The following is a 27,808-nucleotide window of genomic DNA, read 5'->3' as shown; positions in this document are numbered from 1 at the left end:
TGTCTGTGAGGAGTGTGGTGTGTTCTCCCTGTGTCTGTGTGGGTTTCCTCCGAGTGACTGTCTGTGAGGAGGGTGGTGTGTTCTCCCTGTGTCTGCGTGGGTTTCCTCCGGGTGACTGTCTGTGAGGAGTGTGGTGTGTTCTCCCTGTGTATCCGTGGGTTTCCTCTGGGTGACTGTCTGTGAGGAGTGTGGTGTATTCTCCCTGTGTCTGTGTGGGTTTCCTCTGGGTGACTGTCTGTGAGGAGTGTGGTGTGTTCTCCCTGTGTCTGTGTGGGTTTCCTCCGGGTGACTGTCTGTGAGGAGTGTGGTGTGTTCTCCCTGTGTCCGCGTGGGTTTCCTCCGGGAGACTGTCTGTGAGACTGGTGCCCCCTCCAGGGTGTATTCCCACCTTGCGCCCAATGATTCCAGGTAGGCTCTGGACCCACCGCGACCCTGAACTGGATAAGGGTTACAGCCAATGAATGAATGAAAAACTACAAAGATTGACTTAGAATCTCAGTTATTAGATGTAAGTAAAACTTCTCATATTTAAGGCACTATCAGTATTATTACATTCTGAGATCCAATTACAAGACATTCAAACCCTTTTATATAACGTGTTATGACGAATATAAGAGTGGAAGTTAAAACCATAAAAACCTTTGCTTAAACATCAGTTGTCTTTAAAAATACATAGGGAACCAACAAGCACACCTGGGTACACATGCATTAATATATATATCTCATGTCTTTTGTCTTTATATTGATATTTATTACAAAAACCTACACAGCACTATGCTGTAGCTATAGTTGGAGAAACACGAGAAATCTGTCAATAAAATATCTTTCTGTCACGGTATAAAACAATACAACATCCTATTTCAAGTTTCAGTCAGGATTTGCTATAAATTCATAGGTTATCACAAATGCACAAATAATAAATATTCCTGAGAACTTACTATCTATAAAAAATGTGTCCACAAATAAATATCTACTATATTTTATAGCGTTTCACTATTTAACATCTGAATGTAAAACAAGACAAACTGTAAATTTAAAAAAAAAATACTACAAATTCTTACATTTTAAATGATGTTTGCAAGGTTCAAAAGTCACTTCTTATTCTGTTTAAATGAGAAAACAAAAGTATTTTGAGGGAAAATGTGTGTAAAATTAGGGCGGCACAGTGGCGCAGCAGGTAGTGTCAGGTGAGTTAGTTTTTAAAGAGTTAGGTGTGTTCTCCCTGTGTCTGCATGGGTTTCCTCCAGGTGCTCCTGTTTCCTCCCACAGTGGATAGGTGAATCAAAAAGTGTCTATAGGTGTGTGTGAGTGAGTGTTGCCTTATGAAGGACTGGTGTCCCCTCCTGGATGTGTTCCCACCTTGTACCTAGTGATTCTGGGTAGGCTCCGGACCCACTGCGACCCTGAATTAGATAAGTGCTTATAGACTATGAATTAATGACAGTGTACAATTTCTTAAATTGCTGCTACAGATTAAAAAGACTGACACAAAACTGTGTGCATACAAATGAAAGAAAACATGCACTCTATTTAAAACACAAACTGTGAAAAGAATTATGAAACAATGGCCAAAAAAAGAGAATGACTGTGCAGATAAAACAAGAAATCAAGTTAAGAAATCATGGCCACAAATTTTGTTCCCTCACCACAGATTATTTTTTATACCCCTGGCCCCTCTGGTGCTGTGAACTGAACGTCTGTTTTCTCACTCCTAATCAAGCTTCTGGTGTACATCCTGGTTTGGAGGAATGTGATACTGACCATGAACAAAATGCAGTCCCAGCGTAGACACTGATCTGGTGACTGTCTGTGAGGAGTGTGGTGTGTTCTCCCTGTGTCTGCGTGGGTTTTCTTCGGTTGACTGTCTGTGAGGAGTGTGGTGTGTTCTCTCTGTGTCTGCGTGGGTTTCCTCTGGTTGACTGTCTGTGAGGAGTGTGGTGTGTTCTCCCTGTGTCAATGTGGGTTTCCTCCGGGTGACTGTCTGTGAGGAGTGTGGTGTGTTCTCCCTGTGTCTGCGTGGGTTTCCTCCGGGTGACTGTCTGTGAGGAGGGTGGTGTGTTCTCTCTGTGTCTGCATGGGTTTCCTCCGGTTGACTGTCTGTGAGGAGTGTGGTGTGTTCTCCCTGTGTCTGCATGGGTTTCCTCCGGTTGACTGTCTGTGAGGAGTGTGGTGTGTTCTCTCTGTGTCTGTGTGGGTTTCCTCCAGGTGACTGTCTGTGAGGAGATGGTGTGTTCTCCCCGTGTCTGCGTGGGTTTCCTCTGGGTGACTGTCTGTGAGGAGTTTGGTGTGTTCTCCCTGTGTCAGTGTGGGTTTCCTCCGGGTGACTGTCTGTGAGGAGTGTGGTGTGTTCTCCCCGTGTCTGCGTGGGTTTCCTCCGGGTGACTGTCTGTGAGGAGTGTGGTGTGTTCTCCCCGTGTCTGCGTGGGTTTCCTCCGGGTGCTCCGGTTTCCTTCCACAGTCCAAAAACACAAGTTGGTAGGTGGATTGGCTGTGTGAGTGAATGTGTGAGTGTGTTTGTTGCCATGTGAAGGACTGGCGCCCCCTCCAGGGTGCATTCCCGCCTTGCGCCCAGTGATTCCAGGTAGGCTCTAGACCCACCGCGACCCTGAACTGGATAAGGGTTACAGATAATGAATGAATGAATATTAAAACCGTGTAAACTGGATTACTAAAAAAAAAACAATAAAACAGTGCTTAGAATCATAAACATGTCCTGTGTCAAAAGAGTGAGACAAATCATTACATACATTTCAGTCCATTCATTCTTAAGTGCTGTCCACTGTCTTTCTTTGTACTGAGGAATTTTCAAAATTAGCACAAGTGAGGCTTTCAAAAATTCAGGCTTTGTTACTGTTGTCATAGAGACTGTTTCACAAGCTCTGTGTTTGGGCCACAAGAAATTAACACTGTGTAAAAATGTAAGAACAGATTTTTTCGGATGTTGGACCATAATGTTTAAGCCCAGACCTGGTCCTAGAGTCTGTCTAATGATGTACACTGAAAGAGGACTGTTTGGCTGCTGTTCATTTCTTCCCTGAACACATAAAGAGGGCACGCTAAGAGACAGTGGTCTCAAATGAATTGTTTTCCTTCACAGTGAGTTTGTGTTAAATCCAGTCTGTGTCGAGGCTTTTGTTATTGCTGTGGACTCAGCAGAGCCAGGAGGATGGGACCCATTGCGGCTGTGTGTCCAGTTTATCGATGAGCCGCAGGAGTTCGAAGAAAGCCATATCTTCGTCACTGTTCACCACGACCGCATCAAACAGGTGGCCGTAGTTCTGCTCCATCTCCTGGGCCTTTTCTGTCATCTCCTTTAGGTCCTCATGCTTAGAAAACAGCCACAAAGAGCACAAAGAGAATCTCAGATTAAAATGATTAGTACCAGGTGGGAAACTAGAGACAAGTTCTGTATAGAGAGTTCATTTATTGGGTCGGCCCTGTCCAGGTTGAGATCCCGTCCAGGGATTCTGCATAGGCTCAGGACCTTGGTCATGATGAAGCAGTAACAGGAAACGAATGAAGGAATTTAGTCCCAATAAACCCACATTTTTGTAAGTTGGACATCCTGGGTAAAATTATTTATCACGGGAAGGTTTTATACTTTAATTGGCTGTATTTTAAGGATTAGGTTGTTTGAGGATAAACTATGAAACAGATTTGGATTATTTGCTATTGGTGGCTGCCCTGTTGATTTTATTCTGAATTTGTTTGCCCCATATTTCCTGTATCCGTTTTCTGATTTTATTTGACTGCTCTTGTTTAAATACGTTATGGATTTTGATTGAGTAATTACTAATGTTGGGGCGGCACGGTGGTACAGCAGGTTAGTGTCGCAGTCACACAGCTTCCAGAGTGTGGTGTGTTCTCTCTGTGTCCGCGTGGGTTTCCTCCGGGTGACTGTCTGTGAGGAGTGTGGTGTGTTCACCCTGTGTCTGCGTGGGTTTCCTCCGGGTGACTGTCTGTGAGGAGTGTGGTGTGTTCACCCTGTGTCTGCGGGGGTTTCCTCCGGGTGACTGTCTGTGAGGAGTGTGGTGTGTTCTCTCTGTGTCTGCGGGGGTTTCCTCCGGGTGACTGTCTGTGAGGAGTGTGGTGTGTTCTCTCTGTGTCTGCGTGGGTTTCCTCCGGGTGCTCCAGTTTCCTCCCACAGGCCAAAAACACAAGTTGGTAGGTGGATTGGTGACTCAAAAGTGTTCGTAGGTGTGAGTGTGTGAGTGAATGTGTGAGTGTGTCTGTGTTGCCCTGTGAAGGACTGGCGCCCCCTCCAGGGTGTGTTCCCGCCTTGCGCCCAATGATTCCAGGTAGGCTGTGGACCCACCGTGACCCTGAACTGAATAAGCGCTTACAGATAATGAATGAATGAATTAGTAATGCCAGTTTGGTTCATTAAAGTGTAAATAATGATATTTCACATTGGTGGAAATTATACAAGGTGTGTTTGTGTGTGTGTGAACAACTGAAAAATAATATATCTGTGTCCACATGTGTGCACTGTAACTTTCTGATTTTACTCTATATCAAACTCATATATCACTACACATTTCTTAATTTTGGTCGATGCAATATAATTTTGATATCAATATGAACAGATTAAAATCCACTGAAAACCTTCCGAGAATAAACACAAAACATGACAACACCATCAATCATAAACCTACTGTGGCTTTGTCAACATTAATTTGTTTTAAACTAAATTTAAAATGATTGCGGTGAACTGACGGCAGTCAGTGACAGACACTGTAAATAGTGTTTAATTAAATTATTGAAAATGTGTTTAAAAATCATTGTTATTGAAACAATTTATTTTGTGATATATATTGATATTAAATGATTGTTCGGCGCTCCTCTATATAAATGATGTCTACAAGGTCTTGGAGGACCAGTGTGAGAACTGCTGCAGTAGCTGACTCCATGTTTCTGTGGGACATACCTTCAAACTTTTTCCTTCTTTGGACACCAGGGTGCGCAGCTGCTCTTGAGGAGGAGGAGTGATGAAGATGACATATGGTTTGAGATTAGACGAGCGCAGTGCACGCAAAGACTGGTGAGAGGAGAAATGTAGTGTGTTCAGATTTAGAGAGAGATACATAAGTGAGATTACACAGACAAGTAAAGACAGGAAATCAGTGCAATGTGATCTGATGTGGAGGCCCCTTGCAGGAAGAGCGTGTGTGTGTGTGTGTGTGTGCTCACCCGTGTGTGAAGGCAGAGCACACAGATGCGACCCGAGTTCACCACCTGCCGTACTGAGTCTGTGCTGGTGCCGTAAAGGTTGCGCTCATACTCCCCAAACTCAATAAATTTCCCTGTGGACACATCAGCCTCGAAATTGGACCGAGACACAAAGTGGTACTCCCTCCCGTTCAGCTCATGGGTCCGGGGGGTCCGAGTGGTGTCTGCAATATGGACAATAAGGCAACATTTCTAACTTAATACACGACAAGCTACTAATAATTACAGTACACGTCCAAAGTCATACAATATAACAATAAAAATGTATATTTAGGTGTTGCACTTTTGTTTACATGGTTCCAATGAATGTGAAAACTCTCACTACACAAACTGCATTGCATATCTAAGCTGTATTTTTAGTTGTGTTGCCATTTAATTTTAAAGGGGTAAAAGCTCTTACGAGGCACAGCGCCAGCAAATCTGTCCGGCTCCACAGACAGCAGCCTCTGCCTCAGGTCGTCATGGCCGCTGTTGGAGGGACCGATCAGAGCAATCGGACGCTTACGGTTCCCTGTCTGATGGTACAGCGCCATCTCCTCATAGGTCAGAACATCTTCTGTGTAGCTTTCTGGGGCAATAACACATTTACTGACTTTTAAAATAAATACGTCACATGATCCAAAAACAATGATTATGAACCCTCACTGCTTAATACACAAAAATAAACAAATATTTTCAAATAAATTAATATGAGAAAAAAATGTACACAGCATACACTGGTTAATATAAAACTCATCAGCCCCCACATTTCAATTTAGGAATTTGGTCTTACTCATCGCTACAGGACTATTATACTCAGTGTCGGTGCTTGGGTTCCCTGCATAAACTCTAGCTTTTAGTGGAGTCCTGCCACAAGAGGTCTTCTGGATTACGGTTTGGTATTTGATTCACTTCCAAAACACAAATCACCTTCTGCTTCAACCATTTTTTGGTAGCCTCACTAGTGTTTTTAAGATTGTTGATTGTAAGACCCATTTTCTGTTGAGCAGTAACAAAATACTGTAGAAATGTGCCACCTAATCCAGTTATGTCACCATCAAATGGTTCAGTGGAGCCCCAAACTGTGATAATAACACCCCCATTTTTCACAGTTGTTAAGGATCCCCCCCCATTGACTGGAGTGTTTTTTTACGGAAGTCCTTAAGGGCAAGGAAAAAAAGCAAAGTTTAAACTATGTTCCGCATTATTTTATTTTTTTCTGCCTGTTACACACACCAAAAACAGTTAAAAATATTTATAGGAGCACCTGTGCAATTTTTGCCATCAAAAGCTTAACTTTTTTTTTCTTTCTCAGTTTTTTCCTACTAATGAGGTCCGCATGAGGGGTTTAAAAAACATCTAGTGTGTTATACCAGTTTTGACCCGCAGATACTTCCACCCCCCGACATACGTTTCCAGACCCGGGGGAAATTTTATTTGAGGAGCTGTGTTAAGAATTAGCATGCTGTGCCAGTTTTGACCACAAGGGGAGCAGTCCAAATCAGTGCCCATGGCTGAAACACGAGCAAACTGGCCGTCATACAGCCAAAGAAGTGACAAAATATTAAGCTGTTCTTAATTATAAATATATATATTATAAATAATTAAGAACAGCTGAACTATTTGTCACTTTCGTACATGCTAATTCTTAGCACCTAGCTAACCTCCCTCAGGCGGACCTCACTAGCAGGAAGAAAAAATAAATTAATTAATTAATAATGTGGAACTTAATCTCAAGATTATAGTTTAAACTTTATTTTTCACCTTGCCCTTCAGGACTTCTGTAGCATTTCCACCAAATATAACCAAATACACATTATTTATGCAATGAGGTTCTATTTTGTCCTTTCCAGTCCACTTCTGTACAGTATTTTTTTTTTTTTTTTGGGTTATCAATGTAGATCTCAGGAAAATTTAATTAATTTAATTAAACCCTAAAATTATGGTAGTTCCATAATTTTAGGGTTAAAAAAAAATAAAATACAACCTATTATTTATCTAAACTATCTCTAATAGGAGATCAACTTGTTCTGTTAGCACCCAGAATCCCTTGCTCTGTGGGTGTTTACATTTCTGTCTGTTTTGCCACTGACCTCAGCACTATCCTGAATTACACAAACACAGCCTGAGAGACTTATAGTGTTAAGTTGGAGTTTTGTCTATGTGCTTTAGGAGCTTTTAAGAGATAGTCCTGATGTCTAATCACAGAAAGAAGCACAGAGGATGGTAGCATAAGAAAACTCTCTGTTTAGAGTCTCACAAGTGATGCATAGTGATTAAAATCTGCCTCCAGAAAAGGCGGTGAGGTACTGAATAACAGTAGTTATTAAATTATGAATAATTTTGACATTCCTGGCTAAATCCATTAGTGCTTTTTTTTATTGTCATTACAGAATACCTGAAAAATAGTTAATGATGAACGGAGAGAAGGAAACTGATAGTAGTTACTGAAAAATGGATTCATTCAGTAATAATTTAACCGATTAAAGTAAAAGTGAATAGAAAATAAAAATGCACCCTTTGACTACAAAGTGACATATTTGCCAGTGAAACAAGATTTAGAGGAGGGAGAGGGGAACAAATCCTTTAGAGCATCTAATAATAGCTGTAAATAAGATGAAGAGATGAAGGGGCAGTACCCACCTTGATTCCTGCTGGGGTTAGAATAGAAGCTCTTTTTTCTCGGCTTCTTGATCTTCTTTGAATACCAGGGTTTTCCTGAAGTAACATTGAAATGCCATGTTGATAAGTGTGCAGTTTCAGATACAAAACTTAAGCGAGTGGAGCAATGTTAGAGATTATGTTAAGAGGTCTACAGTATTGTACATTGTGTTCCTGTGTGTGTGTGTGTGTGTGTGTGGGTTTGTGTGAGAAGAACACTCACCTGGATTTTCTGGATTTCGGTCTAGGACAGTTTTCTTCAGAGTTTCTCTTTGCTGCTGGAAACTCTTCCCTTATGACAACAAAGTAAACATAACAAAACATAATAAATCATCAATTTTTAAACCAACAATTTAATTCCCCTTTTACTGTTTAACCCATGAGTCCTACAAAAATGTTAATATATTTAAATATAAAATAACATAAATAAAATCCAGCCTCGCTGCTCTATCTGATCCACTCAAATCATACCTGCTCTGTGGTAGTCCTATGTGGATCCTGTCCATTTTAAAACAGGGTAAAAGGAGTCTAACAGTGTACACAGAGTAGTAACAGGTATTCTACCGTCTGCCATTGTACAACTACAAAGTGCTCCGGTACGGACAGTGGTGTCTAAGAGAATGAACGAAAAAACATGAGTCTGGCTCTAATTTGATGGTGTTCCGCCACAAGTGCATTAGAGAAGTCAGTTACTGATGTCGGGTGCAAATACTCCATCTCACTGCACACAGTGCTCACAGCTTTATTCCCCACTAGACTATCCACTGAGCATGTGTGGCTGTTTCAGAATGCCTCATGTTATCATACAAGGAGTAGTGCTAGTGCCAGTGTAATTCTAAGTGGTATAATACCAGGTGTTTTGAAGCTAAGTGCTTTATTGGTTCTTTCTGATATTGTTGCAATGCATAGTTTTTCAGTGCCAGGTGTTGCATTGCTAATTCTGTGTTCCTCCCTCACCGGGTATGAGGCCAGCGAGCCGCTGGCTGTGGTCATCTCCATCTTTATAAGCCTGCCACCAGTTGGGATCGTCCTGACTGAGGACGTGCAGGATGTCTCCTTTCTGAAAGGCCAGCCCCAGCTCTCTACAGGGGAGGTACGGGTCTTCTGCAGGGTCATAGCTGAAATAAGCTTTCACATGCATCTGAGGAGATAAAGCGGCTATTAGGAGAAATTCCATTTTTGTCTGAGGACTGAGCACTACATACACCAATCAGCCATAACATTAAAACCAACTGCCTAATAGCGCCATCCAAACAGATATGTTACATCAGGGCATGAGCTCCATAAGACCTCTGAAATAACAATATTATTATTATTATTAGTAGTAGTAGTCATATGCATGTAAATTTTCCTTGATGCCTATCACAATAAATTACCCAAATGTAAGTTGTAGTGGAGGCTTACCACAGTCTGCCTGTGTGTGGGGACTTTGTGTCGCGAGCTGGGGATCAGGAGGAAGGTCAGGGTCCCATGCATGTTTGACTGGAGTGAGAGAGGGGGGGGGGGGACACAAAAAAACACAAAACACACATTACATTCAAGCTCTGGGGAATCCCAGTGAAAGACACTAAAATAATTCTGTGATTTAACCACGAATTAATGGTAGACAGGCTGTATTCTGCTGTTTAATTAACAAATATAGAAGGTTTATGGCTGCTCCACCCTTCGCTCAACCCTCACAGTCATGTTCTTTCTTCATGTCACACCCTAACACACACCCAGCACTTTTTAAGTTTCCTCCCTCCACATTCACAGCTGAGGCACCTAACCAACAACTCTACATCAGGCCCTGGGATGTCTACTCGCTGTTACTGTGTGTGTGTGTGTGTGTGTTTTCACTGCCATGGATGGGTTGAATGCAGAGTTGTTATAAATTATAGTCATTTTTGTGATTGATGTAATGTCCTAGAAACAATTGCAGTAAATGTGATCATTATTATTGTGATTTTAACACCATATTATGCCACTGATAATACACATGATAATATAAAAATATAAATGCAATTACACTGCTTTAAAGAGCAATGAAATATTTGTAAAAACATATTTCCTTAGAATATTCAGACATTGAAATCGGAATATAACAAATGTTTAAATATCCTAAATAAGTTAAGCATGAACAAAATTAAATCAGGGTGGCACGGAGGTGCAGCAGGTTAGTGTCGCAGTCACACAGCTCCAGGGACCGGGAAGTTGTGGGTTCGATTCCCGCTCCGGGTAACTGTCTGTGAGGAGTGTGGAGTGTGGTGTGTTCTCCCTGTGTCTGCGTGGGTTTCCTCCGGGTGACTGTCTGTGAGGAGTGTGGTGTGTTCTCCCTGTGTCTGTGTGGGTTTCCTCCGGGTGACTGTCTGTGAGGAGTGTGGTGTGTTCTCCCTGTGTCTGCGTGGGTTTCCTCCGGGTGCTCCGGTTTCCTCCCACAGTCCAAAAACACACGTTGGTAGGTGTGAGTGTGTGAGTGAATGTGTGTGTGTGTGAGTGAATGTGTGTGTGTGTCTGTGTTGCCCTGTGAAGGACTGGCGCCCCCTCCAGGGTGTATTCCCGCCTTGCGCCCAATGATTCCAGGTAGGCTCTGGACCCACCGCAACCCTGAACTGGATAAGGGTTACAGATAATGAATGAATGAATTAAATCACTGGGATATAACAGTCCCAGACAAAACCAGAGAACAGAACGTAGTCAGCAGCTAAAATACTCACGATGTTCAATCTCATGTAAACATTTTTATTTATCTCTCTATTAAACACAATGGGCAAGGTCCACTGTGGTCAGCAAAGATTAGTGAAGAAATGTCCATATATTGTTCAGCATGTCGATAGTGTAATGACTGTGACAGGTCCAGGAAGAGGCACAAATACATCGTACTGCTTTCCAATGACAATGAAAGCATGTCTCGTGTTTCACAAACAAACTGGGAAGTGAATGACTGTAAACGTTTACATAACACCAAAACATGATATCAACGATATAAATGCACTTATGTTCCAAAGTAGACACAGGAAATGACTTCTTATTCTTTTAAACGGCACATAACACAACTCTAAGCAGCATATAGCCTGTCTGCTTATGTCTTATGGAGGTTACTCTCACCAGGATGTCATGGACTTCATTGATGTTTTTGCCTCGAACGGGGATACCGTTTATCTCCAGAATTTCATCTCCTTCACTGAGGAGTCCGCTTCTATCGGCCGCTCCACCCTTCACCACTCGACTTACCATCACACAGTCATGTTCATTCTTCACTGTCGCCCCCTAAAACACACACACACACACACACACACACAAAAGCAAAGATAATTCTCAAAAGAAACATTGTGTATTCGGGGAATTTTCAGGGAATTTAAGTGTTATCTAAAATATATCTGTGCGTGTTTCTTTATTTGTGCTCTTAAACTACAAGGACAATGTACCCTGGGTAACGAAAGGTTATACCAGAGATGTCCCACGTCGAGTGATGCAAGTGAGAGTCAACTCTCAGACCTTTTAGACCATTTCAGTTTAGTCTCAGTATTAATTTACAGGAATAAACCCCTTAAACACCTGTATGGTTTTAATACCTACATGAAATAAAGATGTTTACTATGCATTAAGTAATTGCATTGTTCAAAGGACATCAGTTGGTCTACACATCTCTTAGCATGTAAACTTGGTAACGCAAGGCCTAATTTAGATGAAAGTCTTTTACTTATTAAGGGATGTTATCTATATCTGCAAACTTTAGCCATAACAAATGAAGCTGTTTGCAAAGATAAATAAATACACAGGATATTGTGAGATTGAGAGACAGCGTCACACAGGCAACGTAAGCAACTAACTGTTTTATTGCCTTTGTGTTGAGTTGCAAATCAGTCAACGTGCGGCTAAAAATAATGGAATAATCATTTTTAAAGAGACAGCATAAAGAACTGAGACCTACATAAAGAATGTAGCATAACTTTTACATCTCAACCCTGTGTAACCTGTATTTAGAAAGGTTTCCAGGTACGCACCAGTGGAATGTCCCTGGCCTTTTCCAGGCGTACAAGTTTAACCGTTTCCCCTCCGTACTGAGCCAAACTGAACTCGGGTTCCAACTCCCGCTCCGCTACACAATCATGGGCCTCCATCAGAGCCTGCAGAACACACACACAGACACACTCAGAAAACACCACTAACCAGCAGTATATATTTAATTACATATAGCACCATCAGATGAACAGTAATAATCATTGAACCATTGTCTCATGAAAACAGTCAGTGAACTAAAGGCAGTATAAAGCAAGGAGGTCAGCAAATGGTCTGATAGTGGCCCTAGACCTTCTCTTTAGGCGTATATGCTGTGGTGTAAGGTGTCTGGCTCTAGTAGTCAGAGTTTGGGTTAAAGGGACAGGGTCCTTTAGGAAACGCTGACAAACTGAGCCAGGGTAATGTTTTAAAACAAAGCTATTGATAAATAAGAAAAAAATTATGGATATAGTTTGTGAGGTCTCCAACTGAAAATAAAAGTTAATATTATTTTGAGGGGGCGGCACGGTGGTGCAGCAGGTTAGTGTCGCAGTCACACAGCTCCAGGACCTGGAGGGTTCGGTTCCTGCTCCGGGTGACTGTCTGTGAGGAGTGTGGTGTGTTCTCCCTGTGTCTGTGTGGGTTTCCTCCGGGTGACTGTCTGTGAGGAGTATGGTGTGTTCTCCCTGTGTCCGCGTGGGTTTCCTCTGGGTGACTGTCTGTTTGGAGTGTGGTGTGTTCTCTCTGTGTCTGCATGGGTTTCCTCCGGGTGACTGTCTGTGAAGAGTGTGGTGTGTTCTCTCTGTGTCTGCGTGGGTTTCCTCCGGGTGACTGTCTGTGAGGAGTGCGGTGTGTTCTCTCTGTGTCTGCGTGGGTTTCCTCCGGGTGACTGTCTGTGAGGAGTGTGGTGTGTTCTCCCTGTGTCTGCGTGGGTTTCCTCCGGGTGCTCCGTTTTCCTCCCACGGTCCAAAAACACACGTTGGTAGGTGGATTGGCGACTCAAAAGTGTCCGTAGGTGTGAGTGAATGTGTGTCTGTGTTGCCCTGTGAAGGACAGGCGCCCCCTCCAGGGTGTGTTCTCGCCTTGCGACCAGTGATTCCAGGTAGGCTCTGGACCCACCACGACCCTGAACTGGATAAGGGTTACAGATAATGAATGAATGAATTATTTTGAGGGGGACATATATTAGCTTATAATTAAACCACATAGATCAGGATTTTAAAGCTATGGTTTCGATGGTGTCTGATGAACATTAAGAGCAAGTATTTTTTTAACAATATAACAATATGGATTCACCATCATTTATTACTTATTGAACATATGCTAATAATAAAATGTCACAATTAAATCACAATACACTCCATGTCTGTGGGCAGTAGCAGTCTAAAACCTTGAAAACTGCCGGTCTAGAACTGCTGCTGGATCCTCTCTTCTTCAGCCTTGTTTCTTGTAGCAGGAGAACTTTACTCTACAGTCAATAAGTATCTCACCTACAGCACCAAACCTGAGGCTAATCCCCAACTACACACAATCCTCCATAATCCTGCTTTACATTAAGCAGCCGGCCAGCGCCATCAATCACCAGAACAGCCAGCAGTGCTCAGCCCTGCCCAAACTCAACACAATCCACCAGATCTTAACATGACTGAATATAAATCTGAATACATTCCGTCAATGACAAGAGTCATTAATCAGTTCTTATTTTATACAGGTCATAAATGTAAGTGACCTGTATCTGTCAGTAATGTAAACAACTTGGCTCAGTCCCAAATGGGTCCCTAAGCCCTGTGCAGTGCACAACATATGTCCTTAAATAACAGCTTCTACACCTGAGTATTGCACAATGTGTCGAACTCAAATCCATTTATATTCAGCTTTCACCTTCACAGCTCTTTTTCTAACATTCGAATAGTTAGAGTTTCCTCACCACACAGTGCACTATGCAGGAAGCAGGGGGACATTTGAGACACAGCCTGAATGTCCCTGCCAGTGCTGGCTGTTGAAGGCAGGGCTAAGCTCATGTGTACAGGCAAAAAGAGGCATGAAATCCGATCTGACGGTTCACATCGCATGTCCACATTATTTATCTAACATAGTAACACATAGGAAAGAAACTTAAATCTAATGATAAATATTGATGGGTTACAGTGAATTTTCAGAGTCCTAGTCAAAAGTAGCAGACCTTACAGCTCTAAACATTGATTACCAGAGATTACCAGCAGGAGAGAAGACTGTGGAGCCAGTAAGAGATTCTGAAGGAGGCGTAGTAGGAGGAGGCAGAGGAAAAGCTTTGGTCTCCAGCACATTCTAATAGGATCTGACACTGAAGCGGGGCAGAAGTGGCGCCCAGTGCCCGACACAGTCACAAGGCTCGATCTCAGCTCTAACAGTAACAGAGTCTGACTAAGATTAACACCAACTCTCGCACTGAATTGTGAGAAAGACTCTGAGTTGACTCAGACTCACACTCTGACTCTGAGGCAAAATGGCTTCGACAGCCGAGTACACAGCACAGTCCAGACACACCACACAATGACTGTAATGCTGTGGCGTAGGTGATTGACTGTGTGTTTAGGGTATTCTTTTTAAAATTAATAGATCATGAGGGGTCTAACAGGGTTTTAATATGGTTTTCATATGACAGTCGGTGTCTGAAAGATGCCTCATACATGACTTTTACATGCTCCACAATTACAACCCAACACCCTCCCCCCAACGCAGCATCATCACTGATTCACTGCTAAAAATGTTTGTCTCTTCCTGTCGGAGAAATCCTTCTCTTCACCTTTACACTTCTTCTGCTAAGTCAGTCTGGACACTGCCTGGCTGGGCTTTGGTGTCTTAATACAATCATATCTGCTGAAGGTGCTTAGGACACATTAACCCTGCTTTGCCAATGCACCCAAGCATTTGCCTGTAATCCAGCGGGTAAGCGGCGACCGAGACAGCTGGACACTGCGTGACCCCTGCACTGATTAACCTGTTGACAGGTCACTGCGGACAAAAGCTCTCAAACACTTCAGAAAAGCTCCCAGAGAGATAACGGAGTCAAAGAGCACCTCAGAGTCTGGGGCACCTTTCGAGAATTCGGAGGCTGCAGTTACCTACTTTTAAAAGACTGGAGTTTAGACATGAACTACATTCCAGATCTAGATTCAGCATCTTATCTTTCTGCAACGTAGCTCTCAGTTTCATCAGCATCATTTTCATCTTTTAGTTCATCAGCCCTGGGAGGAAATGGTGCTCTGTCCAGGGTGTGTTTGGGCTCCAGACCCACCACAACCCAGACCACGATGAAGCAGTTAGAGAAGATGAAGGAATAAACGAATGTTCATCATTGTTCTCTCACTGCAATACCTTGCGTTCTGCACATACATGATGCACCCACTGTGAATCCCAGTCCAGTGTATTTGTGGCTCTGCTACTTTACCTGGCCACCCAGTATAGTCATGCCAACTGACCAGAGTACCAGCTTTTAACACAATACATATTGTCGCTTTCCAAAGAAAAACATGTATCTCCATTTTTGTTGCTTTTTAGTTTACTACAGGGTGGGTCATTTATATGGATACACCTTAATAAAATAGGAATGGTGGGTGATATTAACTTCCTGTGTGTAGCACATCAGTATATGGGAGGGGGGAAACTTTTCAAGATGGTTGGTGACCATGGCGGCCATTTTGAAGTCGGCCATTTTGGATCTAACTTTGTTTTTTTTCCAATGGGAGGAGGGTCATATAACACATCAAACGTATTGGGAATTTCACAAGAAAAACAATGGTGTGCTTGGTTTAAATGTAACTTTATTCTTTCATGAGTTATTTACAAGTCTCTGACCACTTATAAAATGTGTTGAAAGTGCTGCCCATTGTGTTGGATTGTCAATGCAACCCTCTCTTCCCACTCTTCACACACTGATAGCAACACCGCAGGAGAAATGCTAGCACAGGCTTCCAGTATCTGTTGTTTCATGATGAATTTCATGATGAATGAACCAATAGAAATGCTCCTGTATTACTTGGAATATTTTTTTACACTGAATTTCATTGCAAGTAATATGCTTTTCCTTCACTTACTATTATTCAGTTACTATTCTGGAAATACCTGTTTTTCTTTAGACAACGACGATATGCTGGTTGCAGGCCTGTGCTGTTAATTCGAGCCGTGAAATTCAACACAACTCATATTAATGGAAAACTTACCCCTCAAACAAAATCACAAAATATACTTCACAAAACAACCTGTTTACCCTGTCAGTCAAAACAAACCAAGACAATCTGAGGTAGGGTGTCTACAAAGCTACATTGCTATATTCAGTGTTCATGCTGTCTTCTTCATGTGACTAATTACTTCTCTTGTTTTGAAAAATCTATTCTCAAATAATGATTACTGTTGAAGGACCTAACTGCAGCTGTTTGACTGCAAGAAGTGACCTTATTTTGAGGGGTGTAGGAAAAAATCGATTCAAACTCAAATCACGTTTCTAACATTGAACGATTCAGAATAGATTCTCATTTTCAAAAAAATCGATTTTATTTTTATTTATTTATTTTTGGGCGGGTGCCCGTGTGCCTTCTCAGCCACCGTAGTGCTAGGCAAAACAAGAAAGCAGCGTGGGCTATGCACAGGCATGCAAGTCTAGTAGGCTACGGGGGGGGGGGGTGTAGTTTTGTGTTACGGTGTTTGTTCGGAAAAAAAGAATCGGGAAAAAAAATCAAATTGTGACCCCAAGAATCGATTCTGAATCGAATTGTGGGATTCCCAAAGATTCCCAAAGTTTTTTCATTCATTCATTCATTATTTGTAACCGCTTGTCCAATTCAGGGTCGTGGTGGGTCCAGAGCTTACCTGGAATCATTGGGCGCAAGGCGGGAATACACCCTGGAGGGGGCGCCAGTCCTTCACAGGGCAACACACACACACACCTACGGACACTTTTGAGTCGCCAATCCACCTGTGTTTTTGGACTGTGGGAGGAAACCGGAGCACCCAGAGGAAACCCACACAGACACAGGGAGAACACACCACACTCCTCACAGACAGTCACCCGGAGCGGGAATCAAATCCACAACCTCCAGGTCCCTGGAGCTGTGTGACCGCGACACTAACCTGCTGCACCACTGTGCCGCCCGCAATAAGAAAGTTTACCGGCAAATTGCCTGACTCCTGGACATTTTAGTCAGTAATTCCAAGATTTAATTTGCAGCGAACAGCTCATGCCTTGTGCCCAATGAGTCTGGGTAGGCTCTGGACCCAACGCGACCCTGAACTGGATAAGGGTTACAGACAATGTATGAATGAACAGCTCATCTTGCTTTTGAATGTGCTGTAGTTCCCTCAAGCTATGATCTAATACTTTATGTTGTCTTGATTAGAATTTTCAGTGCACTTTTTACGGCAAAATATTTAATTTTACATAGAATGTCTAAGTTGTTGAGATTTAATTCCTTAAATATATTTTAAAAAATCTACAAACTGTGATATAATCAGAATAATGCACTCAGTGCTGTGTTATATCTGAGACATTGACTGGACTTCATTGATTAATATCTCAGAGTACAACTTTCCCTCGTGTGTGTTATTGTATAAATAGCAATATAAAATAGTGCAGCTTCTTACTCTTTCAAGTCTCATACCTAAAACGAGAAAGAAAGGAGTGCTCAAGGGATGTCACATGAATGACACTTCAGTTGTTCTCTGGTGAATGTTTATGCTCCTTCTGACAGTTCGCGTTGGCTCTTAAGAAGACTGGATTAGAATCTCTGTAAAACAATGACAGTTCCTGCTCACCTCAGTCTGATCTTTAGGAGGCTCTCAGACTCTAAGCCAATTTCCCTCCCGACGCGACAGTTTGGCACAGGGTTCAAACCTGAGAATACGTGCAGGGACACATGCTGTGCTTTGTTACAGTTTTTAATTGAACAGATAAAGCAGGACACTGTGGCTTGTAGGTGCTTCTTCTAATGACTAAATTCAGCTATTTTAATGTGCACACATTCTGGACAGACGTTGTGCCCACAGTTTGTGTAATCTTTTTAGAAAGGCAAGAAGAGAAATAGGATGTCCTGTGGCAGGGGAACATGAGCCTAAGGTCACCTTGTCCAATGTCAGTGATGGGTTATAGGGGCTATAAACACCTCCAGCATTGGGATGTGGAGCGGTGTAACTGTGTTCTCTGGAGTGATGGAGCTCCATACAAAACATTTGTGTTGAGTTGGAGTGGTGAACCCGAACTAATCATCCACCTCACTAAAGTTTAAGAGGTTGATTGCAATCAAACCTTCAAACGCTTAGTGTAAAGCCTTCACAGAAGAACAGAAGCTACAGCAAATGGAATAAAATCATTATTAATACCATTCATTTAAAAATAAATATTGCAGTCTATTAAACTGTTATTACATTTCCTCTAGTGATGTGAATGTTAATGAATGTGATTAATTTGAACAATTTAACACCTGCATTAAAACATTCATTCATTATCTGTAACCGCTTATCCAGTTCAGGGTCGCAGTGGGTCCAGAGCCTAGGCGCAAGGCGGGAACACACCCTGGAGGGGGTGCCAGTCCTTCACAGGGCAACACAGACACATTCACTCACACACACACCTACGGACACTTTTGAGTCACCAATCCACCTACCAACGTGTGTTTTTAGACTGTGGGAAGAAACCGGAGCACCCGGAGGAAACCCACGCAGACACAGGGAGAACACACCACACTCCTCACAGACAGTCACCCGGAGGAAACCCATGCAGACACAGGGAGAACACACCACACTCCTCACAGACAGTCACCCGGAGGAAACCCACACAGACACAGGGAGAACACACCACACTCCTCACAGACAGTCACCCGGAGGAAACCCACACAGACACAGGGAGAACACACCACACTCCTCACAGACAGTCACCCGGAGGAAACCCACACAGACACAGGGAGAACACACCACACTCCTCACAGACAGTCACCCGGAGGAAATCCACACAGACACAGGGAGAACACACCACACTCCTCACAGACAGTCACCCGGAGGAAACCCACACAGACACAGGGAGAACACACCACACTCCTCACAGACAGTCACCCGGAGGAAACCCACACAGACACAGGGAGAACACACCACACTCCTCACAGACAGTCACCCGGAGCGGGAATCGAACCCACAACCTCCAGGCCCCTGGAGCTGTGTGACTGCGACACCTACCTGCTGCGCCACCGTGCCGCCCTTGCATTAAAAAAAATTCATATTAATCATTTTACCAAATTTGGCCATAACTTTGTCCCATAATTCACTTGTTTTACAGAGCCTAGTGGCGTATTAGCAGCTTCATTAGGAGATGTAAACACAGAGCCGCAACTACTAAAGTCAGAAGGCAGATGACAATATTTTTAATGCAGAGATATGGATTAAATCTCATAACAAACTCTTCAGTACGGCCCCAACTCTGTTGCTAGTGTTGGTCTATGGACATTACCTGGCTATGTGCTTGACTGTATAGAGCTGTTATGAGTGTAATGAATAATACTAATGAGTGTGGCTGAAATTCCTTAACTCACAGTGTACGTACAGTGGCCACATAGAGTACACAGAGTGTAAATAGGCCAGAGGCCTCTGCTGGCAGGAGGACAGTGTTGACTGAAACTGTAAACAGAAAGCACATACCTGAAAGTGTGGAATGGTCAGCAGGGCTTTGAGCTCAATCCCCTCTTTCTGCTTGGTGAACTGTAAGACATTCTGCACCTGAAACGCATCACACGCATGGAAGAAAGGCATCTGAGCTTGGTCAAACAGTCCGTGTTGAGTGAGTAGCCAAAGAATGGAGTGATACACATGTAAATATGAAGGCTTCTAGCCTTCTGATTCAGCAGATGGCCATTCTGCAAATGTGTCCAGATGTGGTACAGATGTACAGTGTAAGACGTACCTCAACATCTCTACACCTGGCTAGTAATGTCTTGGTTACTCTCAGGGTTTTTTTTTTTTTTTTAAGAAAATGTAAATTGTTTTATTAATATTTTAAAAATGTGGACAAACCTTTTTATTTAAACTACAGGGAGAATTGTGTTGATAACAGAAATGTTGTCATAGGTTGTGTTATATAAATATAATGCTGCTTTACGGAAATAGGAACAAAACACAAACTCCAGACAGAGCTCTGCTGCCTGAGGAATTCCCAGTTTTACTGCACAGACAGAGCTCATGCTTCGGCTAGCGAGATCAGACGAGAAGGCGTTGGCTTCCTAATCAACAACAGATGGTGTACTGACGTGCTCCAAATCCCACCATCAGAATGTGAATGCCTAAGAATCAAATGTCCTTCTGTCTGCTGGAGGAATCCTCATCCAGAATCAACCAGTGTTTACGCCAGCCATCAAGAAGAAGAAGAAGAAAATCTCAGAAGACAAACTTAAGCATGAAATATCACAATGAGAAAAGGCTCTGGTGTGGATCACAGATAGTAATTCTACAGAGTCGGAAACAGAATCTAACACCAAAATAAGGTCAGCTACTATACTGTTGACAGCCATGACCATTCACTTCAGCAGCTCTATCCTGGGACCTGGGCAGGACATCATTTAGACTGCAGTGGAATTAGCCATCGTTTGTTTAAGGCAATAGTGTAATGTGACTCCATTAATGGTGGTATCTATCAGGCATTATGAGGCCAGAGGCATAGCTCAAAGTCGCTTATGTTTATATCAACTACAGTGACCTATTTTATCATGTTCAAACACCGGAACATCTCTCCTGAATCAATGGCAATGTGGGACCAACTCTCCACAGCTTGACTGTAATGATTCAACCCTTTCTCTCTCAGGAGGCTTGCCCAGTCCCTTGTCTTCTCAAGACTTGACTACAGCTCACTCCTGGCTGGTTTTCCTCTCCGAACCATCAGGCCCTTGCAACTAATCCAGAAGGCAGCACTCTAGAAAATGCCTGGCACTGGTTACTGCAGGCATTTCTACATGAGGTGACCAGAGAAATAAAACTCTTCCATGTTAAACGACAGTGTCAAAGTAGTTTTCCTGAATAATTTGTACAGTGCAATGTGCGAATGGTCTGGAAGGCTAACTCTTAATTCACCCAATGAACAAGCCGTCATTGCAACCATTGCCGTACAATGAAAACAAAAATTAACTTCTATGACTGACTGAAATATCCAAAACATCCAGCATGCAAAGAGTGAGATTCCTACCTTCTCACTAAATTGGTTCAGTTATTAATCTAAAGCTGATTAGTTAACTCCACTATCAGACCCTCAAAGCCTTTTCACACTGTGTAAAATGTTTTCGAATGCAAATAACAGATTTTTAACGTAGTGGAACCATCACACCAAGTCCGACGAGTTGGAGACTACAAACAAGACGAGCTATTCAGCCGCCATCTTCCTGCTGATTTGTTTGGTCTGTAACTATGATGACTGCGTTCTGATTGGTCAGGCTGATTTTAACATATCCATCAAATGCAGAAATAGAATTAGTTCTAATTCAGAATCTGTCTGTTTCAGACTCTGTTAATATACGTGTTTGTTTCAATTGAATGCGGTGTGAAAAGGCCTTAATTTCCCGATAAAGGCAAAGATCATCTCTCCAGCTCCTGCAGTAATGGAAAGCTCTTATTAGAAGAGATATTTACAAACTGTTGGACCTAAAGCGCTTAGTGGTTCTACTGGTTATCTGCTGAAAAAATATGTTGATGTCGTACCTCGTGGCAGAGTTGCTGAGCTCGGGCAGTGATGGGATATGGAGGGTTAATGGCTCTGACTCCCAGAGACACAGAGCTGTGCATGCTGAAGGCCTGCTGGAACTCACTCTGCTGCAGCAGCTCCATCACCACCTGCACATCTGCCGCACTCTCAGCATCATCGCTCAGACTGTACCTGACACGCTGCAGAGAACACAGCAGCTCGTTCAGCTCTGAGACATACACAGAGAGAGAGAGAGAGAGAAATTGAGCAAATGTGAGACTCAAATATTAGTAATGTCTAGAATATTGCATATATACAAACAAACACACACTCTCCACAGAAAGAGAGACAGTAGAGTGAAAAAAGCTTTCAGTTCGCAACCTGTGTGTGGCCTTTAAACACTTAACACACTCCTCATCATTGAACACAGACGCCATACATTCATATTAACAGATGACTGAAGTTGCTTTAAGAAAACAACTCATTTAAAGCAGTAAAACCATCTCTAAATGTGCTATAAATGTATTGGACTTCCACTGCCCTCCAAGTCCAATAACGTAATGTGAGAAAGTTCCACCAGCTATAGCCCAAATACCTGGTATATCTAATCCTAGTGTACTGATTTCATCCTCAACTACCGACAGCGCTCATCTTGAAGAGGTTATGGGAGACCTCCATAGCTCTGTAACCTCTCCCACTCATGGAACTGGCCACTGTCTGAACATCAGAAACAGTTTTCATGAGACTTTCACTTCAATACACCTTTATAATAGTTATTCTTGATAACTGTGAAGAGGGGAATATGAATGAATCCACGAGGAATGGCCCTTGTGTGTCCATCCGGAGCAGTTCAGGAAATGGAACGGAAAAACACAGAATATCATGATTTTGTGGAATGAAGAATGTTAGACATTTCTTAATCCAGATTCCCATCACTCATTTATGATAAAACAAGACTTGTAAATAAATGGTATTAAGCATTTTTAAATAAATAAAACATTAAAACCCCATTTCTCTTAATGTCTTTAATAATTTGATATTTTCCGTTTCATTATGAAGGCCGTTTTCACGTATTAAACTCTTTCTGTTGTCTCTCACTTTCCAACTCTTTAGAGACCCCATATTTGCAAAAGCAACTATTTACCTGCAACTTAGTGCTTAAAGTAAAAGAAACATACCCCTGGCCTGTGGCTAATCGCAGACTTTTGTAATAATAATAATAATAATAATTATATAAAACTTTTTCATGAATAAAATAAGGGATGGCACCGTGGTGCAGCAGGTAGGTGTCGCAGTCACACAACTCCAGGGGCCTGGAGGTTGTGGGTTCGATTCCCGCTCCGGATGACTGTGTGAGGAGTGTGGTGTGTTCTCCCTGTGTCTGTGTGGGTTTCCTCCGGGTGACTGTCTGTGAGGAGTGTGGTGTGTTCTCCCTGTGTCTGTGTGGGTTTCCTCCGGGTGACAATCTGTGAGGAGTGTGGTGTGTTCTCCCTGTGTCTGCGTGGGTTTCCTCCGGGTGACTGTGAGGAGTGTGGTGTGTTCTCCCTGTGTCTTATGGACATATGTTTCCCTCGATTGAGCCCAGTTCTGGGGTCTTATTTAAACATCTTTGACATCCTTTTGTCAAAATATCACAAAGATCAAAGCTCACAGCAGTGTTATGGCACACACAAGCTCCAATTTACCTTGGCTATCTTTCCACTCTTGTTGTCACTGTTTATGCAAACTTCTGTCAATTTTCTGATCTTGTATGGGATCGTTATTTTATTTTATTTTTTCATATCTTTGCTCTGTTTAACCCTACATTTGCTCACATGAATGTGGGTCCAGCACTGTGACTGGAGATGCTCAGATGGTAGAGTCTGCATTTGATGTAGTAAGCAGAGTGGCTTGTTTAATCCCAGGTTTTCTGACTTAGCCAGTCGGCATAGAACAGACTGTGTGGTATTATTTCACAGTTTGTGTGTTGGTAGGTCCTCCATGTGTAAACATTTATGTGCATATGCACTGAAAATGTAAGTTTTTCATAATATGTCCCTTTTAAAGTTTCAATGGATCAATAAATAGACATAAAGCAAAATGACATAGAAAAATGTAAACCACCAGCCCAAATCACACCCCAAAATTGCCAAAAAATTCCTGTGTTCTAAGAGTCATAGCAGAGAGAGAGGGCCACAGAGAGAGAGAGAGAGAGTATGAGAGGCCAGTTGTGATCTCTGGGACTACTCCTTTTAAGAATGATTTCCCCAAAGTCTGCTAGCATGGCTAGTTCTGGTACTCACCAGTGTTAGCCTGGGCCTCCTGCTCCAATGTGCTTTCCTTTGCGGTCTCTTCTCTGTCAAATGTGGGGTTTTCTATGCCCATTTTAGGACTCTGTGATAGTGTATTGAGTTTTTGTGAGGAGGCCATCATGTTGGTGTTGAGGGTCCGATAGCGCCCTCCATCTTCCCTTTTCTTTCTCAACTCCTCCTGGTAGGTTTGGATCTTCTCCATCTTGCTGCTGTAGCGGGACGGGGGTCCAATGGAAACTGGATCACTGGGGAACTCCACAGCCATGTCTCTGAGGTCTTTCTCTGAAGTGTCTAATGCTTCGAAGCTCTCCACATAGCCGTTGACGTGCGCAGTGATCATGGCTGTGCTGGGTGAGGGTTTGGCTGCATGAGTTCAGATCAGAAACCGCCGGCACTCTTTTTTACCGAAGATTAACATGTTCTGAAACACAAAGAGAAAGTCGAATTACAAAATTAGGTTTTTATTTGCTTTACTATAGAGCATTTTCATAAGACTACATCATGGCTACATAAAGCTACATAAGAATTTCATGACAATTGACATATAGCTACAAACATTCATTCATTATCTGTAACCCTTATCCAGTTCAGGGTCGCAGTGGGTCCAGAGCCTGCTTGGAATCATTGGGTGCAAGGAATACACCCTGGAAGGGGCACCAGTCCTTCACAGGGCAACACAGACACACAGACACACACACACACACACAGTTACTCACACTCATGGACACTTTTGAGTCACCAATCCACCTACCGACGTGTGTTTTTGGACCGTGGGAGGAAACCCACGCAGACACAGGGAGAACACAACACACTCCTCACAGACAGTCACCCGGAGGAAACCCACGCAGACACAGGGAGAACACACCACACTCCTCACAGACAGTCACCCGGAGGAAACCCACGCAGACACAGAGAGAACACACCACACTCCTCACAGACAGTCACCCGGAGGAAACCCACGCAGACACAGGGAGAACACACCACACTCCTCACAGACAGTCACCCGGAGGAAACCCACGCAGACACAGAGAGAACACACCACACTCCTCACAGACAGTCACCCGGAGGAAACCCACACAGACACAGGGAGAACACACCACACTCCTCACAGACAGTCACCCGGAGGAAACCCACGCAGACACAGGGAGAACACACCACACTCCTCACAGACAGTCACCCGGAGGAAACCCACGCAGACACAGAGAGAACACACCACACTCCTCACAGACAGTCACCTGGAGGAAACCCACACAGACACTGGGAGAACACACCACACTCCTCACAGACAGTCACCCGGAGCGGGAATCAAACCCACAACCTCCAGGTCCCTGGAGCTGTGTGACTGCGACACTACCTGCTGCACCACCATGCCGCCAGCTATAAACATATAAAGGATTATTCCAACAAGCATCCATTTTATAATCATCTAAGCTACACTTGGCATTGGGAACGGTGGTTTATTTGCAGCTGCTTCAGAGCATCTCCTTTCATCTTCCATTGGCACAATATCTGTGTCCAAAATGACTGCATCTTAAATCAGTGGAAATCCCTCAATGTTTACACCTCATTGATTGCTAGCAGCTCAACACACAAACAGTATTAATCTGACAAAACCAAATGAATTAATAACATAGGAGTAAATATATTGGTATATAGCTATATCGGTATCAGTTAACGTATACATTTAGGGGGCTGTGAATATAAAACTCTAGATGTCTCTAGAGGTCAACACTTGTGTAATACCAATTATTCATTCTGTACTATTACAAGATCTGTTGTTAAAACTGTACTAACAGAGTTCCTGTGCTCTCCAAAAAACCTGTTACATCTTTTCCCTCCCTGTCTTTACCTCTTTAGTATCTTCTGCAGCAAAGCTGATAAAAGCCGTGTACGGCCAACTCCTGCTCTTTTAAATCCCTTCACACTCTCCACGGCAGCGGTCCCAGCACCTGACCTGCTACTGCAGCGGATTACAGTCTATTTAAAGGATGTTCACATATTAATCTGGATTAAGTGCTTTGGCTGTATGACTATCACACAGTTTTATACGAGTGAATTAGCTTAAATCAGAATCCATTTCTCATTCTGAGATTAACGCCACACTATCTCTATTTATGTATGATAACCTAGCTATTTATAACTTGTACTGTTTATTCTACTGTCTTTGTAGATTGAATAATAATAATAATAACAGATAGAGTATGATCCCTTTATTAATCATATATATGTTACAGTAGCACCCAAATAGTGTGAAACTACAATAATAAAAATAAAACATTTTTAAATTAATATTGGAAATAATATCACCACAATGACAATAATTACTTTTAAATCCCCGCGACATATACATAATTTTAGTCAGGACTTTGTCAAAATCAGACACAATTTTTTCATTTGTTTATTCATTCATTCATTATCTGTAACCCTTATCCAGTTCAGGGTCGCGGTGGGTTCAGAGCCTACCTGGAATCATTGGGTGCAAGGTGGGAATACACCCTGGAGGGGGCGCCAATCCTTCACAGGGCAACACAGACACACACACACACACACACACACACTCACACCTATGGACACTTTTGAGTCACCAATCCACCTACCAACATGTGTTTTTGGACCGTGGGAGGAAACTGGAGCACCTGGAGAACACACCACACTCCTCACAGACAGTCACCTGGAGGAAACCCACGCAGACACAGGGAGAACGCACCACACTCCTCACAGACAGTCACCCAGAGGAAACCCACACAGACACAGGGAGAACACACCACACTCCTCACAGACAGTCACCCGGAGGAAACCCACGCAGACACAGGGAGAACACACCACACTCCTCACAGACAGTCACCCGGAGGAAACCCACACAGACACAGGGAGAACACACCACACTCTTCACAGACAGTCACCCGGAGGAAACCCACACAGACACAGGGAGAACACACCACACTCCTCACAGACAGTCACCCGGAGGAAACCCACACAGACACAGGGAGAACACACCACACTCCTCACAGACAGTCACCCGGAGGAAACCCACACAGACACAGGGAGAACACACCACACTCCTCACAGACAGTCACCCGGAGGAAACCCACACAGACACAGGGAGAACACACCACACTCCTCACAGACAGTCACCCGGAGGAAACCCACACAGACACAGGGAGAACACACCACACTCCTCACAGACAGTCACCCGGAGGAAACCCACACAGACACAGGGAGAACACACCACACTCTTCACAGACAGTCACCCGGAGGAAACCCACACAGACACAGGGAGAACACACCACACTCTTCACAGACAGTCACCCGGAGGAAACCCACACAGACACAGGGAGAACACACCACACTCCTCACAGACAGTCACCCGAAGGAAACCCACGCAGACACAGGGAGAACATACCACACTCCTCACAGACAGTCACCCGGAGGAAACCCACACAGACACAGTCACCTGGAGCGGGAATTAAACCCACAACCTCCAAGGCCCTGGAGCTATGTGACTGTGACACTACATGCTGCACCACCATGCCACCCTCCAATGTTTTTAAAAAGACATTCAGCAGTAAATTATAATATTATCATTTTTAATTATTTAATGTTTTTATTATTTTCTATTTGATTTCTAAATGTTCTTTTGTGTCTATTTCCTTTTTCACAGTAAGAGCTTCTTAAAAGCACCATCCGTCGCGCTGTTCTTCTCCGAGTGGAAAGATGGACACCATCAGCTGTGAATTTGTTCAGATCTGAATTTAAAGTGGAGCTGAATATTCCCCTCTCTCTCAAGGATGAAAGCTTTAAGTGCTGTAAATCTGATAGAGATAGCAGGTCTCTTGCATGGCTGTTGTGAGTCCCATTTTCGCTATAATACTTAATCATATTTTAATCCTATATTTTGGAAAATCGTTTGTGGACTTTCTGTATGAAAGTGGATTATCTTTTATCTCTTGTATCCTTAAAAATGATATTTTGGACCAGT

General features: G+C 43.1%; 1 protein-coding gene across 1 annotated transcript; it reads right to left on the bottom strand.

The window, feature by feature from the left end:
- Nucleotides 1-231: 231 nt before the first annotated feature.
- On the bottom strand, nucleotides 232-24,094 carry pals1b (protein associated with LIN7 1, MAGUK p55 family member b). The gene is made up of 14 exons (XM_066677005.1): nucleotides 23,864-24,094; nucleotides 22,150-22,172; nucleotides 21,556-21,784; nucleotides 19,513-19,590; nucleotides 11,856-11,978; nucleotides 10,957-11,118; nucleotides 9,274-9,351; nucleotides 8,827-9,010; nucleotides 8,093-8,161; nucleotides 7,852-7,926; nucleotides 5,630-5,797; nucleotides 5,191-5,393; nucleotides 4,928-5,038; nucleotides 232-3,326 (listed from the first exon to the last, which is right to left on the bottom strand). Exons 1-14 carry the CDS (start codon nucleotides 24,092-24,094, stop codon nucleotides 3,150-3,152), a joined length of 1,911 nt encoding a protein of 636 aa, XP_066533102.1. The 3' UTR covers nucleotides 232-3,149.
- Nucleotides 24,095-27,808: the final 3,714 nt, after the last annotated feature.

The sequence above is a fragment of the Hoplias malabaricus genome, chromosome 7 (assembly GCF_029633855.1).
Source record: "Hoplias malabaricus isolate fHopMal1 chromosome 7, fHopMal1.hap1, whole genome shotgun sequence".
Lineage (NCBI taxonomy): Eukaryota > Metazoa > Chordata > Actinopteri > Characiformes > Erythrinidae > Hoplias > Hoplias malabaricus.
This window is presented reverse-complemented; position numbering and strand designations above follow the sequence as displayed.

What these genes read in the sequence shown, in the direction of transcription:
- pals1b (XM_066677005.1), bottom strand. Translation starts at nt 24,094, where the DNA reads ATGGCTGTGGAGTTCCCCAGTGATCCAGTTTCCATTGGACCCCCGTCC. An exon ending in CTCAGCAACTCTGCCACGAG is followed by an intron (nt 19,591 to 21,555) that starts GTACGACATCAA and finishes GATGCGTTTCAG; the next exon opens with GTGCAGAATGTCTTACAGTT. An exon ending in TGCTCTGCCTTCACACACGG is followed by an intron (nt 5,039 to 5,190) that starts GTGAGCACACAC and finishes TCCTCTCACCAG; the next exon opens with TCTTTGCGTGCACTGCGCTC.